The 20,521-nt window shown below is 34.1% G+C and overlaps 1 protein-coding gene across 5 annotated transcripts in view; it reads right to left on the bottom strand.

Annotated features, from left to right (window-relative positions):
* EXOC6 (exocyst complex component 6) overlaps nt 1–20,521 on the bottom strand; it is a 266,050-nt gene that overhangs the window by 95,813 nt on the left and 149,716 nt on the right. For all 5 annotated transcript variants that reach the window (XM_023509517.1, XM_023509516.1, XM_012801415.2 and 2 more), the window contains 6 exons: nt 13,228–13,274; nt 12,986–13,106; nt 11,462–11,533; nt 6,154–6,251; nt 5,123–5,228; nt 1,963–2,072 (listed from right to left, as the gene is read on the bottom strand). In XM_023509517.1, the coding sequence (XP_023365285.1) occupies nt 1,963–2,072; nt 5,123–5,228; nt 6,154–6,251; nt 11,462–11,533; nt 12,986–13,106; nt 13,228–13,274 (554 nt within the window). The remainder of the gene's footprint in view (nt 1–1,962; nt 2,073–5,122; nt 5,229–6,153; nt 6,252–11,461; nt 11,534–12,985; nt 13,107–13,227; nt 13,275–20,521) is intronic.

Raw genomic sequence — 20,521 nt, 5'->3', positions numbered from 1 at the left:
TTGGATTTTTTTTGCATATTTTTTTACATCTGGGGATATAGATGAGACTCCATCCATATAAACATATAAATTATTCTACAGGAATCCCAAAACAAGTTATTAGAATTAAAATAATTAGGGCGGTGCCTGTAGCTCAAGAAGTAGGGTACTGGCTCCATATACCAGAGGTGGCAGGTTCAAACCTGGCCCTGGCCAAAAACTGCAACCAAAAAAAAAAAATTGAAAGTAATTGCACTTCACATCAAAAATATCTTGGCCCTTTGCTGTTGTTTAGAGTGGTCAACAAAATAAAAATTGTTCTATGATTTCCTCCTCTTCCTCCTCCATGTTCTTCTTCCTCTTTTTTTTTGAGACAGAGTCCTACTTTGTCTCCCTTGGTAAAGTGCTATGGGTCATAACTCACAGCAACCTCAAACTCTTGGGCTCAAGCAATTCTCTTGTCTCAGCCTCCCGAGTAGCTGGGACTACAAGTGCCCGGCTATTTTTAGAGATAGTCTCACTCTTGCTCAGGCTGGTCTCAAACCTGTGAGCTCAGGCAATCCACCTGTCTTGGCCTCCCAGAGTGCTAGGATTATAGCCGTGACCCACCATGCCCGGCCTCTGTGATTTCTTCTTTATAGACAAATCTGCTGAACGTTAAAAGTTTGGGTTTACCACTGATATCAGTAGATTCATTCAACCGAATTACAACCATGTTTACTTCTTTGAGGTGAGATAATAACTGACAGCAGAATTTTTAAAATTTCCTTTTCATATTTTTCTCCAAACATCGTTTTTACAATGCACAGCTGACTGATAAAATAACAGATTCTGCAATTGTATGAGATTTCATCTTCCTAGCTCAGATTTCTACAACTGAATAACTCACTTCTTGTGCTTTACCCAAAATTGTTGCATATTTGGCTCATATTTTTGTTTGTTTTGTATTGCTGAGTGCAAGTCATTAGAAATATTCCACTGGCTTTTCAGACAAGTGGTAACATTTGGATTGTAAATGTCTCTTTAATTTGCTAGAAACAATAGTTTCATTTGCTAATGTTTTGCCACAAATTATGCATGTGGGACGTGGTGGATTTCCTTTACTACATATGAAACCAAATGATAAATAATCTTCATTATACTGACAACTGATTGTTTTTAATTTAGTTGCTAATGTACTGGATGAAGCAGTATTCGATGCACTAGCACTGTCTTCTAATTTTTGTTTCTTTACTAAAAACTTGTCCATTTTAATTGAATGATGATAAAAATAAACAGTGCCAATCAGAAATAATAAAAATAAATAAGCAACTCATACTTTTAAAAAAGAAACATAGATATTAATTAACACAGTTGGAAAATTTTCAAAACTAAAATTTTCAAGGTAATTGCATCCAACTACTTCACTATTTCAAATCTAGACAGAACTATAGGACACGTTCAAGACCAGTTCCATCTCCTTACAAGTTCAGGCACAATGACAGATTGCTGAGTCACACAGCTTCATTCACTTCAAATGATTTCAACATAGATCAGTCTTCATGGTCAAATCCTTGTCCAATCTCGCCATCTATGGATATGTCACAAAACCTTATTTTGCAAGGCTCTACCACACCCACTTTAGAAATAAACCAGTATTTGCATATTATAACAATAAAATGTTTATTTACTATAATAATGATATACTCATATAAACAATTTAAAGAGGCTTTAACTTTGATATGTACACTTATTGTCCTTTGAACTTCTTTTGAAAATAATTTAATTAATGATCTTTAAAGATTTTTGTGGAACACCTAAGATCCTCTCATGGCACACCAGTTCAAAGTCATTGATTTATAGTAACTTTAGCCTAAATGTCACCAAATTATGTAAGTCATTCCAATGAGACAGTAATCCATTGAAGAGTCATGGCATGAAAATAAAGTGTTAATGTTTCATAAAGAGTCATAACAAAAATGCATTTTTTATTAATAAACTTACCTCCGATGGAGAGACTCAGAAAATTTAAGGCTGGCGTAAATAAATTCTTTAACTTGAATGTAAATATGAGGCACAGACTGAGACATGGGGAACTTCTTTGGGAAAGGTTGCTATAGAAAGAAAAGTTGAAATTTTAGAAAGATATTCATATTTTTTCTAGAAATTTTAGAAAAAGACCAAAAAATGCAAACTTAAATTGACTACAAATTTGAATTAACAGTAAATGCCTGCATCAAAAATAGTAAAGTTTTTGATACAGGTATTTACTATTATGTTTCCATATTACTTTTGATATTTTAAAGAAAACCAAAATATTTCTGAAGAAAATAATGTGGCAATTTACTGTTGTTTCTTAAATCATCTTATCAGACTTCAAATATCTGCTCATTGAACACTTCCATTTGGCTGTACCATTTAAGACATACTCAACAGGACCAAAAGTGAAATTATCATCTTGTTCCTTAAACTTGCTCCTTTTGTTTCCTATCACATGAATGCTACTATGCTCCAAGGCAGAAACTTCATTATCTTACTTGACTCTTTTATCTCCCTATCCCTCACATGGGAATAATTACCAACTCCTGTTGCCCCTACCTCCTAAACAAATTAACTTCCATGAACATAACCCCCATTCATGTTACCAACCTCTCTCATCAGGATAACTGCAAAAATCCTCTAGCTGGTTTCCCTGCCACCAGTCTTACTCTTCTCCAATCTATTCTCCATACATAAACCAAAAAGAGATCTTTCTAAAGAACACATCTGATTATGTTTTTGCTGCTTAAAATCAAAATCCTTTGGTGGCTTTGTATAGCCCTCAGAATAAAAGTTAAACTAACACTTTACAAGGCCCATTAAGGTCTGACCCTTTCTACTTCTCCAATTACACCTCTTGATCTTCATCTCTTGTACTCCATCACCTTTCCCCTTAATGCTACATAATTACAGCCTTTCTGAATGCTGTTTCTTTTATCTTGAACAGTGCCCAACTTCTGTAAATTATAATTACCTGTTTATTTTATCTACCTTCACTGGACTATAGGCCCCCCTGACAGCAGAGACTAAAAATCTAGCACATAGCACCACGTCTGGTATATTGTAGGTAGATTATAAATATTTTAATTTGTCTTAATGACATAAAGATGTAATATAAATATGTTCTTATTTTAGACAAATGATTCTAATAAAATTAGCATAACTATCTACAAAAGGACAAATTTTTCATGAATGTGTAGTCTTACTCCTTTTTCATTCATAATTTATGGTAAAAATAATGACTTATTTGAGGTAGTTGCATACATTTTTGACAGTTTTAATTGAAATTATATTTAATTAGGAAAAAAATAAATATACACACACAACCAAGAGACTGTAACTAAAGAATTTAGTAACAGGGATTTATTTTTAAGTTATTACATTTAAACTTTCCATGTAGCTTTAACATTTTAACAATTAACAATAGTTTTCTTTTTCAGCCTGGCCAGTGGCTCACACCTGTAATCCTAGTAGTCTGGGAGCCCCAGGCAGAAGGATTGCTTGAGATCAGGAGTTCAAGACTAGCCTGAGCAAGAGCAAGACCCCCTGTCTTTACTAAAAACAGAAAAATTAACTGGGCATGGTAGAGAAGCTGAGGCAAGAGGATGGCTTGAGCCCAGGAGTTTAGGGTTGCTATGAGCGAGGTTGAGACGATGACACTCTAGCTTGGGCAACAGAGCAAGACTCTGTCTCACAAAAAAACAAAAACAAACCCACCAAGAGTTCTTTTTAATGATGAGCAATATATGGATCAATGAATACAACTCCTAAGGCACTAATCCTAAGAGGTACTGCATATACCAGAAATTCTTTATAATAAGCAAAGTTAACCTTCCTTTTAATTATAAAACCTCTTAGCATAGATTAGTATAAATAGAAGGAACATCAGAGAGTATTTAGTTCCACTTCCTTATTTGATAGATGAGATAGAACTGCCCAAATAAGGTCGGTCCTTCATCTGTGATAAGCCACAAGCAGAGGTAGCATTTGAATGCAGACCTAGTCCAGTCCTCTTTAGATGCTGGCCGGAATAAACCCATTGCCAGTAACTAACACAAAACAAAACCAGGCCAAGAGATGGGAAATATTCCAATGATATTTCCTTAACAAGAGCAACTTTGGGTTTCAAAAAATATAGAATAGAGTAATTATTCTGGTCTTTTATGTGTATTAAAACATAGCTAAGGGTGGTGCCTGTGGCTCAAAGGAGTAGGGCGCCAGGCCCATATGCTGGAGGTGGCGGGTTCAAACCCAGCCCTGGCCAAAAACTGCAAAAAAAAACCATAGCTATTATGGCAGTGTTAGTGTGATCTAAAAGCAATGCATTTAATCACTTGGTTCTGTATTTACTGACTTTTACATATAATATGCTCAGTACAGAAATTTACAATGAACAATTCACTCAGAATTCTTGCTCATGCTGAAGGGATAAAAATGTAGAAAAGGACTAAATCATAAACAGTAAAAATAATAAAGAATAAGAAGTAGAAAAAACAAGAATAAAAAAAAAACTTGACAGTTATAGGAAATATGATATCCTTTTCTCACGAGATCTGAGTCCACCCTGAGATACTAGATAGGTCCAAGTGTGTATGTTTGTGTATATGTGGACATCTGCACTCATGTGCACTCCAAGAACATCCTACATGATGATCCACTTCCTGACTGGTCTCTAACTTTTGTTCAAACATACTGACTCCAAAAGTATATATTCCTACTTCAGAAGAAATCTGTAAGTCGCTACTACCTTCACATATCACTTACTTAAATGATGGACACATCAAAGAAATGTTCCTCTTTCCCTAGAATAATATACTCTTACTACTATAATGTACTTATCTAATTTGGAATTCACCCAAAATTAAATATACCTGCTCTAGGAATCCACCTAACATTTGGGACAATGGCTTCTAGTATCCCCAGGAAAGTCCCTTCCTAACTTCATCAAAATAGTAGTTTAAGTAGTACTTAAAAGTTCATGAAACAATTTTCTCAAATATAATAACATACAAAAAAATTGCCCTAAAAGAAACTTCTTATTTAGAGTGTCAGGTTAATGCTATATAGTAATAATTATCATTAATTTATTTTAAAGAAAATTATTGAATTAAAAATTAGCTTTTACCTTCTCAAGATCTGGATCTTGAAAGGGAAATTTACTGATGACACTTTTATATTCTTCTTCATTGATAATAGGAATGGGGCTATAATTATCTTCTTCAAAAATGTCCCTGTTAAAAAAAAAAACTAAAAACTTAATAAAACATATCACTAGAGTGCTGTAAGACAATACCTTAAAGAAACCCAACTATTTCAAAAGCATTTTTAATTTGTCAATTAAAGGTCAAAATAGGAAAACACTGCCTAATCACCTACAATTCTAAAAATTTAATATCAACTAAGTCTTGACCCTCAAAATCCACGTGCAGTCTCCACCTTCCACTAGTTTGTTTTATATCCTCTCAGCACTTTGGCTTTAGTTTTCCAGTCTAGAACAATTCTCAGGATGACATGGCCTGAACGAGCTCATTATCTGTAATTTAAAGTACACCCAAGATATGGGGAATATTCCAGTCATATTTCTTGACAGGAACAATTCTCAAGTTGTATTATTCTTGTATTCTCTTCCCAATGAGATTATAAATTCTTGAAGATCAAAATAATGTATTATATTTATCTCTCATAATGTTGTGATTAGAAAAGGACCTTTTATAGTTAGTAAGGCATAGACATTTATTACTCATCAAATATCTACAAAGCCCACACAGCCGCCTTGTAGTTAGGCAGGGCCATATGACTAGTTTTGACCGTTGGACTATGAATAAAGTATTAAGTGTTGCTTTGAATCTAAAATATTTATGAGTCAATTGTGCAATCCTCCTTCCTATGGTGACAAGAGAGACAATATGTCGATAAGGAAGAATCACAAGTATAAATATCTTGGATTTCTGACCACTAGATCCACTGTGGACTTCTGTATGAGTGTGAAAAAAAACTGTGTTCATCTAGGAGCAGTTCATCCATGTGTTTTGTGGCAGCAGCATAACTCAGCCTGATGTAAATGTAGCTGCTGCCTAATAATCAATTATTGGTATATGCAAAATTAATTACTTGAACATTTATTCACTATATTCAGTGACCATGGCTTAGACTAACCTGAAAACTCCAGCCCATTTCTTAAGAAGTGTTTCATTGTATTGATCTCTTATTTCAAATAAAAGGTCAAAAAGTCGATTCACTGGAAAACCATAACCCTAAAATATGAAAAAAAAGATGATAAACAAGTCAAATATACAAAAATATTCATAAAAAAATGTTGAGAATACTAGATAATCACTTGGAAGGGATCACCAGATATTATTGTATGCCATTCCCAAGGTATGGAAAAAATTGATCTCCTTCTGCACTAAGTAAAAAAGAGATCTAATAAAAGGTTTACAAGAATGGAAATTTTTTTCTATTCCATTTCTTCTCTCTTTTTTTCAGTCAGGATTACAGTGCAGCCTTAATACTTAAAATTGTATTAGATCAAGACTGGAGAAAAAATTCACAGTAAGTATCTATGTAACTATGTCTTGGGAAGTGGTACCTAAACAGGACACAAGAAGAAAAGGGAAAAGATTCTGTCTGAAACCTGTGCCTTCTGCACCTTCAATTTAAGATTGACTTTGTTGTATAGGGAAATTTACATCTTTCCATCAAACATACCCTCCCCAAAACTTTATTTTTTTCCAACTCCAAGCTCATTAAACACTTACCTATATCAGGACCACAAGTTTTCTCTCATCTCACAGAGTTGTCCATTTTACCTTTGTTCTTGATCCAATCTCCTTCTGCAGAAACCATTCCATTGGTTGTCTACCCACTCTATTATGTCTTTAACTTTCACTAGTTCCTTTCCCTAGACTAAAAAAACATGCTAAATTTTCTCCAATCTTTAAACTAAGACCAACAGAAGAGACCAAAAACGACCCACCTCAATTTTCTGTAACCTCCTGCTTCTGTTTCCTTTCATAGCCAAACCTACTACAGACTCTCACTCCTATTCCTTTTTTAAACTACTCTCAATAGTGTCATAAGTTATCTCCTAAATATCAAATTCAATGATTTCATTCTACCTGATGCCTCTTACTTGAAACTCTCCTGCTTCAAATTCTCTAATACCACTTTCCTTGTTCTCCTTTTCTAAGAACAGTCCTTCCTGTTTCCTTGTTTACTTCTATCTCTATCCTTCAATCTTTTCTTTTAGCTATCCAGTGTAATCTCAAGTATAAAGACTTCAACCACTACCTATTATTATTATTAAAATCTATGTAATGTTTTGGGTTTTTTTGGGGGGGGGACAGAGTCTCAAGCTGGCACCCTGGGTAGAGTGCCATGGCGTTATAGCTCACAGCAACTTCCAGCTCTTGGGCTTAGGTGATTCTCTTCCCTCAGCCTCCTGAGTACCTGGGACTACAGGTACCTGCCACAATACCCAGCTACTTTTTGTGGCAGTTTGGCCGGCGCTGTGTTTAAACCCATCACCCTCGGTATATGGGGCTGGCGCCCTAGTCACTGAGCCACAGGCACCACCCGATTATTCAAATCTATACCTCTAGCTAGACTTCTCTAAATATTTAATTCCAACACCTCTTACACATCTCTACTCAGCCAGCCAGCACACTAAACTTATCTTTTCCTCTCTTTCCAAATAAACCAATTGCTCTTATTTCCTATCTATAATAATATTCTATCATCAATCCAGTTTATCAATAGAGAAACTAGAAAATGATCTAAACTCACCCAAACGCATTTAATCAGTCACCAAATTCATTTGACTTTATCTCCTTTACAAATTAAGTATACCATTTTACATAATCTACTCACTTTTCTTCCAGAAATATTCTTGATGCTCTACTGCTTTATTTCAGGTCTTTAATATCTCTTGCTTAGACGACTGTAAGAGCTTCCTAAACTAAAATTCCAACCATTTGTCACTGTCAACTTCCTCTATTTCTCAGACTCTCAAAATTGCCATTATCTTGTCATCCTTGGTCATAAACTACAAAAGGCTTACTGAAGTCTCACAAGATCAGCCATGATCTCAGTCAAACTACCTCATCAGTTTCATCACCACTGTCTTCCATTCCTGGTTCATATCTGTATTTTACAGTTTCTAAAACCATTAAGCTGCTCAACCAGTCTCACATTCACCATATCATTCCTCTATCTATAGTTTACATGTGCTATTTTCTCTTCCATCAATGCCATTTCCTTCTTACTTACTTGCTGAATGCATCCTTCAAATCTAACTCACATTTCAACTTTTTGTAAAGCCTTTCCCAACTCCTAAAATCAAAGTTAGTCATTCCATCTTCTGTGAGCCCAAAGCTATTTAACATATTGCTATATTAGCATGCCTTATTAAACATCATATTTGTTTACAACTAAACTATGAATTTCTTGAAGCCAAGGATTTTTATGTTTTGTCTTACTGATTCTTCTATCTCTACACTGCTAAGATGTATTTGAATACTCAAAGTGTTAAGAATGAATCAATAAATGTTTACTTTTATTGATTCATTTATTACTTCTACTTACTAGGTAGTAAGCAGAACTATAAATAAGTTGGTGTTTTATTTTTACTTTATTGCTTAGTCAGTTTTGTTTTAATGCTGAAATACTGACATTTTAAAAAGTAAAATTTCCTTAGGATGGCAAAGTACTAATTTAAAAAACTATAAATATTATTCAGCATTCCTTAGTTTTCATGAAAAGACACACCCCAGTTCTCAATAGGTATAAATTTAAAAGCCAGCATTCCTTAATTCAGTGTAAGATCCACCTGATACTGGAGCCTGTCAATTTTCAGTGAAATGAAAACACTACAGAATTTCTGAATAAGAAGGACTGCCTCATCTTCCTCAATCTGCTCTCAAAGCAATAAAATTAGGAACGTACTCATGTAAGGCTTTGTGCAACTACCATCGTTGTTTTTCCATCCTGTGTTGTGTGTGGGGGTGTGTGTGTGGTCAGCAGCTTTTATTTAGACCAGACACACACAAGTCAGACAATATCACCAATGATCAGACTAATATAGCCTGTGAGCAAATCAGGCAAAAACAGGGAAATGACTGGGACGTGTTGTCTACCATCTTCTGTGTTGGCCTTGAGTAGATTTACAGAAAGCTAATGGAATACAAAGCACTAATGTAAAGATATACATCCAGTATATCCATTACCTGAATATTGTCTTTTACTTCTCTTTCATTCTCTGAAGACTTCCTTGGAACCATATCAAATACTCTATATTCAGTTTTCCTCCAAGTCCAGTCCAAGAACTACCTGTCACAGTCTACAAACAGATAAGGAGCTTGCACCAGAATATAAATCAATGTTGCGGCCTATATCAAGGGCTTGCTTCTTCCAAGATGCCAACTAAGCTAAATTTTACATTTAGTAATATATATAGTAAATTTACATTCTGACAAAAGCTCCTTCTTATAACAGTCTGCAGACCAGTGGTCTCCAATCTATACTTTAAGTAGCAATGCTTTTAAGTCATTAAGGATAGCAAAATTCCCTCAAGCTATTTAGAAATGGGCCTCCAAAATTAGGGCAGCCCCAAACAAAATTTACTAAAAGTGTCCTTGCAGTAATATCGGTATAACGAATATATTTATCACAAAATTTATGAAAATAACAACCAAAAACCTCCTACATTACCAATATAAAAGCCATACAAATCAATAAAGATATAAGGTAATAAAATAATTTATCAAAGGAGTTTGTGAAATCTCCTCCTTTGGTTTAAGAATAAAGTAGGTAACTATTATTCTAGGATACAAAGACTCTTATGAGAAAGCAAATAGTTTAAATCAGGATTTCCCAAAGCAAATCAGCATTTCCCAAAGATGTTCTAAGGGAAAAAAAAGCCTCAAGGGTCAAATACTGTGAGAAAATGCTGTACTGTCATCTCCCTTTTGGAAACTTATGATATAAATTTGCTCTCGGACTGGGTTTTAGGAGAAATCTTTTTTATTTTACTTAGCATTTCCCAAACATTTTTTGACCACAGAACCTTTTTTAAAGTAATGTTTTTTTACACACTTTGGAAAATACTAGTGTCTATTTCACAAAAAAATTACTTTTAACTATAAAATTGCATAAATTGAAGCATGAAAACAAAAGGTAATCAATTCTTTATTATCTGTGATCAAAGAGGAGGGACAAGGTAGAAATCTTAAAACTTTGATACTGAGAATTACAAAAACATTAAGTTTTGTAATAATTTAGTTTTAATCTTATTTTTAAAAAGAAAAAACCAAGACTCAAAGTAAATTGCCTAATTTCACATGGGAAATTTGTAATTAGGAAGGAAATGAATGTATGAATGTGCGTAGCTTTTAAACTATGTGTTTTCATACACAGTATCATTTAAAATGCAAAACAATTCAAAAAACTAGTAATTAATAAGCCCATTTCAAGAGCAAGGATCTAAGGCTGAAAGTACCAGTAGGCATACAATTAGTCAACAGCACAGGCAGAATGGAAATCCAGAGTCTCTGTGATTCTAGAACCTATGCTTCCATCTGAAGGCAGAACCTGTATCTTCTAATTTCTAGTACAGGGTTCTTTGCATTATACCCTGTGTATTTTTTTTTTTTACAGCAAAAATACTTTATTTATTCTAAATGAATGGCCAGTATTCTAAAAGATGGTGTTATTTCCTGAGTTCTGTCCAAGCTTCATATTGAAAAGGAGGTGGTATGAAAAGCCCTGATAACAAGGGAATACCAATACACACTAAGTATGACAGTTAAGTTCAAAACTTGTCCTAGAAAAAGTACTACATAACTCATTACTGAATATCACTAAGGTCGGCTTCTAATACTACCTTTGGGAAACTATGTACAGATGCCAGTGCCTCATCAACCCTTCAAAGTAATTTTGGAACTCTTTTTCTAAAATGGTCATCAAAGCTGTCATCAGCACATAAAAACGTGCAACAACAATTATGAACACCACTAAGCAAGACATCGCCACATGTTCACACAAACACAGCTGTGAGATACTGATATACCAAGGTTATGAAACCTTACCAAGTTGCTTGTACAGTGTTGCCAACATAAGTGAACGGTGGCAAGTTCATGAACTTAATTGCCAGACTTAGTACAATAGCTCTGATGGTCATTCCAGAAAAAGAGATCCAAAACTGCCTTAAAGGGTGGACTAGGTGCTGGTGTCAGCACATTGCTTCCCAAGGGTAGTACTTATAAGGTGACCATGGAGATGTTCACCAATGAGATACGCAGCACTTTTTCTAGGATAAGTCCATAAACTTAACCATCAGGTCACTGTAAGTGAACTTTTATCACTACTAATTTATTACCACTACTCCAAAATAAAATAATTCAGTATGGTCTATTTTATATACCTTTAAGTGCTCAAAATAGCCATTAATTGTTTTATTATTACCTACCTGCAAAGTATCTGCAAATATTACAATGAGATTCTTCAGCTCCAGAACAAGATCAGGATCAGTGCAATAGGACTGAGGGTAGAAACACAAGGAACAACAACAAAAAAAATCAGAGTCATTTGGTTAAAAACTAAGAAATAAGAACCCAAAAATTTTTCTTTTGATCTGCAGACTTAAATTTAAAATCACAATTAGTTAGGGCCAAAGCCGACCTTCTCTATTCAGTATAAATTCTTAGAGGAAGATCATAACATGAAAAAAAATTTTCCTGAAATTTCTGTACACTCAACTTGGTCAAAGCAATGATGTATATTTCTAAAAGTCTTTAGATTTTAAGAAACTAGTTATTTTAAACTCAAAAGAATAGTGTAAATATATATATTAAAAAAACATGCTTTCAGCTTTCATTTATTTACTTATTCTCCATCTTATAAAGGAGACATGATATATTACTTTTTCCAATATAAAATGACAATTTAAGTATTTTATTAATAATTAATCAAAAGAAATGATAGCGAAATTTACTCCACCTCTTTAACAGGATTTAATAAAATTTTGAATGTAATATGTTACATTTAATATGATTTCATATTTGATGTCATGGAATTAGTAGGAAACATACTATGATTTCATATATTCAGAGCTTAGCTAAATATAAACCACTGTAAAATGTACTATTCTTTATTAATATGTGAGAAAAAGTTGTACTTCATCAGATAAACAGTATAGCAAAAATCTACATTTTTTCCAAAAATCTACATTTTGAATAAATGAGAATGTATTTATAAGCTAATACCACATAACCTAGTGAACCTCCTCCAACATCTTTTAATTCTCTATTATCAACTATAAAATTACCACAAATAACAGATAATACAATTTTAAATATGAGGATATTTCACTGAAGATAACCCACTAAAACTATTTTAAGGAAAAGCCAAAACTGACCAATTATGAATTTCAATGGTCTTTATAACAACAACATATTTACTATTTCCATAAAAAGTATTAGGAAAATATGTGATCATTTAATTTTTATTCATAAAAATCAGTCATTACATAAATGTTTACTATTTCCAATGAGTTAAAATTTTAAAAATTGCAAATTTTTAAGAAAGTAATAACAGTGTGCTATTGCAAATTGTAAACACTAAGTAAGTGCTATTGAATTTTAATGGTGAAGTTTATTTTAAAAACAAAGAATTTGGAATGATAATTAAAAGCCCTTTCTTCATGGTGCTTTTCAGTGATCTAATGAAGAGGTCAGTGGCAACTAATGAGACCAGTTTAATTCTTCATCTTCTATTATACTGGAATAAGATTGTTTTGGGCAGTCCCAGTCAATTACAAAATCACAGCCTGACATTATCAGACAAACAAAAGCCTGACATTACTACTTCCAAATCTGAGCAATTACCAAAAATGCAGAATGATGGAGGTACAGTTTTTCTCTGACATTGTGTGGCTGAGAAGTTCTTCAAGTAACTGAATTAAAATTTTAGTAACATAAATCATCTGACTTACTGAATGAGCTCTAAGGACAGCAATTATCTTTGAGAGGGCCATGTTCCAAAGTTCATCTGTGTATGCCCTGGTTACTAATCCTTGGGTCACATGTAAAATGTGATCTTCCACCACAAAGAACCTAAAAACAGTAATTGCCAACACAGCAAGTATTAAGAAAAAAAAACCCAAATAAAAAATAAATATTCTGGCATCAACATAATATAAAATTAATAATAGTTATTTCCATATTAGATACATACCCTACAATTTGAGTGAAATATCTTCTATAGCCATCAACTGTTTCATGCTTTAAATAAAAAATAAAAATCAATTTAAACCAATAAATACCAGTAACATAAAAGTAAGTTCCAAGTCACTATAATTTCATTAACAAATATTTATTGAGAGCCTACTATACACTGCACATATTTTTAGGCACCAGGGATAAACAATGAACAAGTTAAAAAGTAAGTATGATTTCAAAACCCTCTTCTCGACAGACCCGTTAAAGCTACCATCATCTCTCCCTTTGGCTATAACACCATCATCCTACCTAGTCTCCCCAACTTCCAGGCTTCACTAAGTTTATTTACCGTATAACTGCTAGAATGACACCTTTCAAACAATAATCTGATTATTATACCTTCTGCCTAAATCTTTTCAATGACTTTTTATCTGATTCATAATAAAAGTCAAACGTCCTTAAAAATGATCTACAATTGCCTATTGTTTGTTCATAATTTTTACAAACGGCACATAGAAAAATATTTGATCATTTGACTTTTATTCATAGAAGGTTTATTCTATGAAATATTTCCTTATTTCAGTTAAGCTGAAATGTATATTTTCCATATTTCTTAAAAGTGATTCACTTTTCACACATCTAGGTTGTTTCTAGATTTTAGGGGGAGGAATTACTAATACATTTAACATAAAAATACTATGATCAGAAAATGTAGTCTACATGACACTAAATGTTTGATATTTTCTGATACTTGCTTTATAACACAGTATGTAGAAAATTTTTCTTTTTAATGGTGTATGTATGCTTAAAAAGAATATTTTCCTGTAATAGTAAAAACAGAATTTCATATATTCCATTAGATCAAGCTTATTAGGCATGTTCTGTATTCTTACTGATATTCTGTCTACTTGGTTTACAAAATACCAGCACATGTTTAAAAATCCTATGCCGGTGGATTTTTTAATTTTTCCTTATAGCCATGACAATTTTCTTTAAATATTTTGAGCCAATATTACCAACTGTTTACAAGATTACAATTACAATTTTTTTAGCAATTCTAAGGCACACACTTTATTTCATCGTTCTAGCTTCTTCCCCCCCCCCCGCCATCATATAGTAAAATACATATTCTGCTCTCTTAAAATTTAATCTAGAAATCACATTATGCATTCTTAAGACAAGTTCTAAAGTTAGTCAATGCTTTTACTCTCTTAAGATCTGGACAGTATAAGATAGTTCAATCTGATTAACTTTCATCTCATTCCAATGTTTATGTTATTGTTGTATATTTAAATTCCATTTTGTTTTAAACTCCATATTAAACTGTATTACTTCCTACATTTAATACAGATTTACCTATATATTTATACTTTCTTTAGTATTCATCCCTTCTTATATCTCATATCTTCCATTTTGCATCACTTTGTATTTGTCTGAAGTGTATCCTGCAGAATTTCCTTGGTACAGGTGTTTGGTGTCTGCTCGTCTTTGTCTGAAAATATCTTTGCCCATATTTGATAGTTTTCTTCTTTCAGTTTTGAAGATATTTCATTGTTTCGTTTATTTGAAAATACTCTCCTCTCTTTGTGGGCATTTTTAAGATCTTCCATTTGCTTTTTTTTTTTTAATTTTTTTTTATTGTTTGGGATTCACTGAGGATACAAAGAATTAGGTTACACTGATTGCATTTGTTAGATAAAGTCCCTCTTATAATTGTGTCCTGCCCCCTAGAGATGTGCCATACACCATGATCCCCTGTCCCCCTTTTCCCCACCTTCTCCCCTCTCTCTCCCCACTTGCTCATTTCCCTAGCTCATCTACTGCCTTCATGTTAGAATAGAGTACTTTGGATTCTTGCTTTTCATTCTTGTGATGCTTTACTAAAAATGTGTTTCATTTCCATTCAGGTTAATACAAAAGATGTAAAGTCTCCGTTTTTTTTTTTTATTCCATGGTATACATTTACCACAGCTTGTTAATCCATTCCTGGGCTGACGGGCATTTGGGCTGTATCCACAATTTGGCTATTGTCAATTGAGCTGCCATAAACAGCCTAGTGCAAATATCCTTATGATGAAAGGATTTTTTTCCTTCTGGGTAGGCCAAGTAACGGGATTGCAGGATCAAATGGGAGGTCTAATTTGAGTTCTTTGAGAATTCTCCATTCTCAATTCTCCAATTCTTCCAAAAAGGTTGTACGAGTTTGCAGTCCCATCAGCAGTGTAAAAGGGTTCCCTTCTCTGCACATCCACACCAGCATCTGCAGCTTTGAGACTGTGTGATATGGGTCATCTTCATTGGAGTTAGGTGATATTTCAGGGTAGTTTTCATTTACATTTCTCTGATGATTAGAAACGATGAGCATTCTCTCATACATTTATTAGCTATTCGTCTGTCTTCTTTAGAGAAGGTTCTATTCATCTCTCTTGCCCAGTGATACATGGGATTGTTGGCTGTTTTTCTGATGATTAGAGTTCTCTACAGATTCTAGTTATCATGTTTTTGTCTGATTCATAATATGCAAATATCTTTCCCCGTTCTGAAGAGTGTCTGTTTCCTTTAGATGTTGTTTCCTTAGCTGTACAGAAGCTTTTCAGGTTAACTAAGTCCCATTTGTTTATTTTTGTTATTGTTGCAATTGCCACATAAGTCTTCTTCATAAAATCTTTCCCTACGCTGATATCTTCAAGTGTTTTCCCTACACTTTCTTTGAGGATTTTTATTGTTTCATGCCTTAAATTTAAATCATTTATCCATCCTGAATCAATTTTTGTCAGAGGTGAGAGGTACAGGTCCAAGTTTTAGTCTTTTACATGTGGTTATCCAGTTCTCCCCAGCACCATCTTGTTTGGTTTATCAAATATCAGGTGGCTGTAAGAAGTTAGTTTCATCTCATGGTTTTCTATTCAGTTCCACATGTCAATGTTTCTATTTTTGTGCCAATACTATGCTGTTTTGATGACTATGGCCTTGTAGTACAGCCTAAAGTCTGGGCTGAGAATTGCCTTAGCTATATAGGGTTTTTTCTGATTCCATACAAAACAAAGAATTATTCTGCCCAAATCTTGAAAGTGTGACAATGGTATTTTAATGGGGATTGCATTGAACCTATAGATTTCTTTGGGTAGTATAGAGCAGGAGTTCTCAAACTTTTTAACCAGGGGGCCAGTCACTGTCCCTCAGACAATTGGAGAGCCGGACTGCGGGCCCCAGGATGAGTCGGCTGCTAAGCAGGACAGGGAGCAGTGGCAAAAACACCCGGGGGGCCAGATAAATGTCCTAGGCGGGCCATATGTGGCCCACGAGCCATAGTTTGAGGACGCCTGGTATAGACAGTTTCACAATGTTGAGTCTTCCCAGCCATGAGCATGGTATGTTCTTCCATTTGTGAATATCTTCTGCTTTTTCTTATGTTTCATAATTTTCTTTGTAGAGGTCCTCCACCTCCTTTTGTTATGTATATTCCTAGGTATGTCTTTTTCTTTGAAGCTACTGTGAAGGAAACTGTGTCCTTGATTAGCTTTTCATCTTGGCTGTTAAGGCTACCCATTTGTGGATGTTGATTTTATATCCTGACACATTACTGTATTTTTTGATCATTTCCAGGAGTCTTGTGGTTGAGTCTTTGGGATTCTCTAAGTATAAAATCGTATCATCAGCAAAGAGCGAGAGTTGGATCTCCTCTGTACCCATTTGGATGCCCTGTATATACTTCTCTTGTCTGATTGTACTGGCTTAAACTTCCAGCACTTTGTTGAATAGTAATGGTGACAGAGAACAACCTTGTCTGCTTCCAGTTCTAAGTGCAAAAGCTTTCAGTTTTACTCCATTCAGTATAATATTACCTGTAGGTCTGTCACAGATGGCTTTGATCAATTTAAGAAATCTGCCACCTATGCCTATATTCTTAAGGGTTCTACTTAGAAAGGATGCTGAATTTTATTGAATGTTTTTTCTGCATCTATTAAGAGGATCATATGGTCTTTGTTTTTGCTTCTGTTAATATAGTAAATTACATTTATGGACTTATGTATATTAAACTTACATCCCTGGTATGAAACCTACTTGATCATGATGAATGATTTTTTAAATGTGTAGCTATAAGGTGGCGTCTATGGCTCAAAGGAGTAGGGCGCCAGCCTCATATGCCAGAGGTGGTGAGTTCAAACCCAGCCCCAGCCAAAAACTGCCAAAAAAAAAAATGTGTAGCTATAATCTATTGGCTAGGGTTTTGCTGAGAATTTTTTCATTTATATTCATTGGTGAAATTGGTCTGTAGTTCTTTTTAATTGGGTCTTTTCCTGGTTTTGGTATCAGATGATGTTTGCTTCATAGAACATGTTGGGGAAGATTCCTTCCTTCTCAATGTTTTAGAATAATTTCTGCAGTATGGGTATAAGATCTTCTCTGAAGGTTTGATAGGATTCTGGTGTGAAGCCATCTGCAACAGGGCTTTTTTTTGTTGGGAGATTTTGTATTGTTTCTTTGATTTTAATTCTTGGAATCAGTCTGTCCATGAGATCTTTTTAATTCTTGGTTAAGACTAGGGAAAAGGTGTGATTCCAGGTATTGATCTATTTCCTCCATATTGTCAAATTTGGGGCATCTATAGAGTCTCTTGTAGTACTCAGAGATGATCTCTTGTATCTCTGTGGCATCTGTTGGTATTTCCCCTTTATCATTTTTGATTGAGGTGATCAGAGAGTTTACTTTCCTGTTTCTAGTTAATCTGGACAAACATTTATTGATTTTATTTTTTAAAAAAACCAACCTTTTAGGGAAGCACCTGTGGCTTAGTGAGTAGGGCGCCGGCCCCATATACCGAGGGTGGTGGATTCAAACCTGACCCTGGCCAAACTACAACAAAAGAATAGCCGGGCCTTGTGGCAGGTGCCTGTATTCCTAGCTACTTCAGAGGCTGAGGCAAGAGAATCACCCAAGTCCAAAAGCTGGAGGTTGCTGTGAGCTGTGACGCCACAGCACTCTACCAAGGGCAACAACGTGAGACTCTTGTCTCTTAAAAAAAAAAAAAAAACACACAAACAACCTTTTGTTTCATTAATTTTCTCAATGATTCTTCTGTTTTCAATTTCATTCACCTTTGATTTAATTTTGGTTATTTCTTTTCTTCTGCTGGGTTCGGGATTAGACAGTTCTTTTTCCAATTCCATAAGATGGTTCATGAGTCTGTTGATGCGCTCTCTTTCTGTTTTTCGAATGTAGGAATCTAATGTGATACATTTCCCTTTTAAGACTGCTTTTGCTATATCCCACAGGTTTTGGTAACTTGTGTCTTCTTCACTATTGTTATATATGAGGAATTTAATGATTTCCTCTTTTATTTCTTCCTGAAGCTAACTACCATTCAGCATAAAGTTGTTTAATTTCCATGTCTTTGTGTGGGGATGAACATTTTTGTTGGAGTTGAGTTCCACCTTTATTGCCTTGTGGTCTGAGAAAATATAAGATATAATTTTCATTCTTTCAATTTTTCCAAGGTTTGATTTGTATCCTAGGATGTGATCGGTTTTGGAGTACATACCATGGGTTGACAAGAAAAATGTATATTCTTCACCTTTGAGATGGTGTGTTCCATATATGTCTATTAATCCCAATCTAGGGTCACAGTTAAGTCCTTTGTATCTTTGTTTAGTTTCTGTTTACAGCAGTGGTTCTCAGCTTTCCTAATGCCACAACCCTTTAATACAGTTCCTCATGTGGTGGTGACCTCCAACCAAGCAGCAACGAAATAATTTTATGATTGGGGGTCATCACCACATAAGGAACTGTATTAAAGGGTCACAGCATTAGGAAGGTTGAGAACCACTGCTCTAAGATCACAAAGATTTTATCCTTTTTTATTTTTTCAGTTTTATACTTTCAGTACTTCCATTTAGGTCCATGATCCACATCTTGTATTAATGAATGAAGTAAAAATCAATATTCATTTTTGCATATGGATCATTTAATTCTCTTGTGGTCAAAGGACAAACTGTGTGTGATTTCTTTCATGCCTCCTATATTTCTTGTTATTTGTTTTATGGCCCAGGATATGATCTATCTCAGTCAAGTGTCCATATGCACTTAAAAAGCATATATATTCTACATTAGGGTGTAGTAGTCAATAAAAGTCAATTAGATCAAGATAGCTAATAACATTTTTCTTCTATTCTCTTTATATTAGGTGTTCTGCAATTTCACTCTAAGTTTTCTAAGAGTTTGTCTCTTTTTATTTAGCCACTTGGGATTCCTTGGGCTTGATCTCTGTGGATTTCTAATTGCTATCTGTCCAAGAAAATTCTCAGCTATATGTCACCAAATAGTCTTTGATCTCATTTGCACTATTCTCATTCTAAAACTCCAGTTAGATGTATGTTAGACCACTGTACTTCCTATGTGTCTCTCCTGTATTTTTTCATTTGTCTCTCTGTGATGCTTATTTCCAGATAATTTCTTCAGATCAGCTGAGAGAGAATTCAACTGCTAAATGAATTCATAACATTTTTTAACTTTAATTACTACATCTTTAACTTCTAAATATTCTATTTGATTTTTCTTCAGATCTGGTCATTCCTCATAATTTCTGTTATCTATTTATAGACCAAAGCTTGCCTTTTATTTCTTTAAATATATCAAACAGCATTATTTTATCCTCTATGCCTAATAATTCAAATATCAAGTCTTTTAGAATCCACTTCTGTGGTTAATATTTCTAACGATACTCACTTCTTTGATAATTATTTTTGACTGTGAATTGCTACTTTTAACTCTGGGATATCTATCTTTGCTTCTGCCAAGTACTTAAAGACAATATGTGTATCAGGATGAAACCACTTTAAACTAAATTTTGAGCTTATATTTTTGATTATACAAGTAGAATGAATTTGGATTGCAAACAAAAGCAGTAACAAACTACTTGTAATGAATTCACAAGGGAATTTTTTCTCTGTTCTCTCAGCACCAAGATTTGAGATTCGTAATTTTTCTTAGTATTTGCCAGAATGAACAGGGAGGTTTTCAGATGGTTTTATCTATGGCTCATCCTACTAACAAGGCTTTAAATTCTGTGGGAGTCTCAATTTTATAAGGGAGATAATCTCTTCTTAGATTTTTGGGTGCACTCTGGGCTTAGCCTGTTGTATCTCATGTCCTCAAAACTCATGTTTTCTTATGCAGCAGCTGCTCCCAGGATAAAAGCTATATTCAGTGCCTCATTAAACCTTTCTCAATTTCTGCCTTCATTTAGGTTTTCTCATTTTATTTGTTCTAGTCAGGTGTTTTGAGGTATAAATTACATACAATAAAACTCT

The sequence above is a fragment of the Otolemur garnettii genome, unplaced genomic scaffold (genome assembly GCF_000181295.1).
Source record: "Otolemur garnettii isolate 467f Iridium unplaced genomic scaffold, OtoGar3 scaffold00008, whole genome shotgun sequence".
Classification (NCBI taxonomy): Eukaryota; Metazoa; Chordata; class Mammalia; order Primates; family Galagidae; genus Otolemur; species Otolemur garnettii.
Note: the sequence above shows the minus strand (reverse complement) of the source record. Positions and strands in the feature narration are given on the sequence as shown.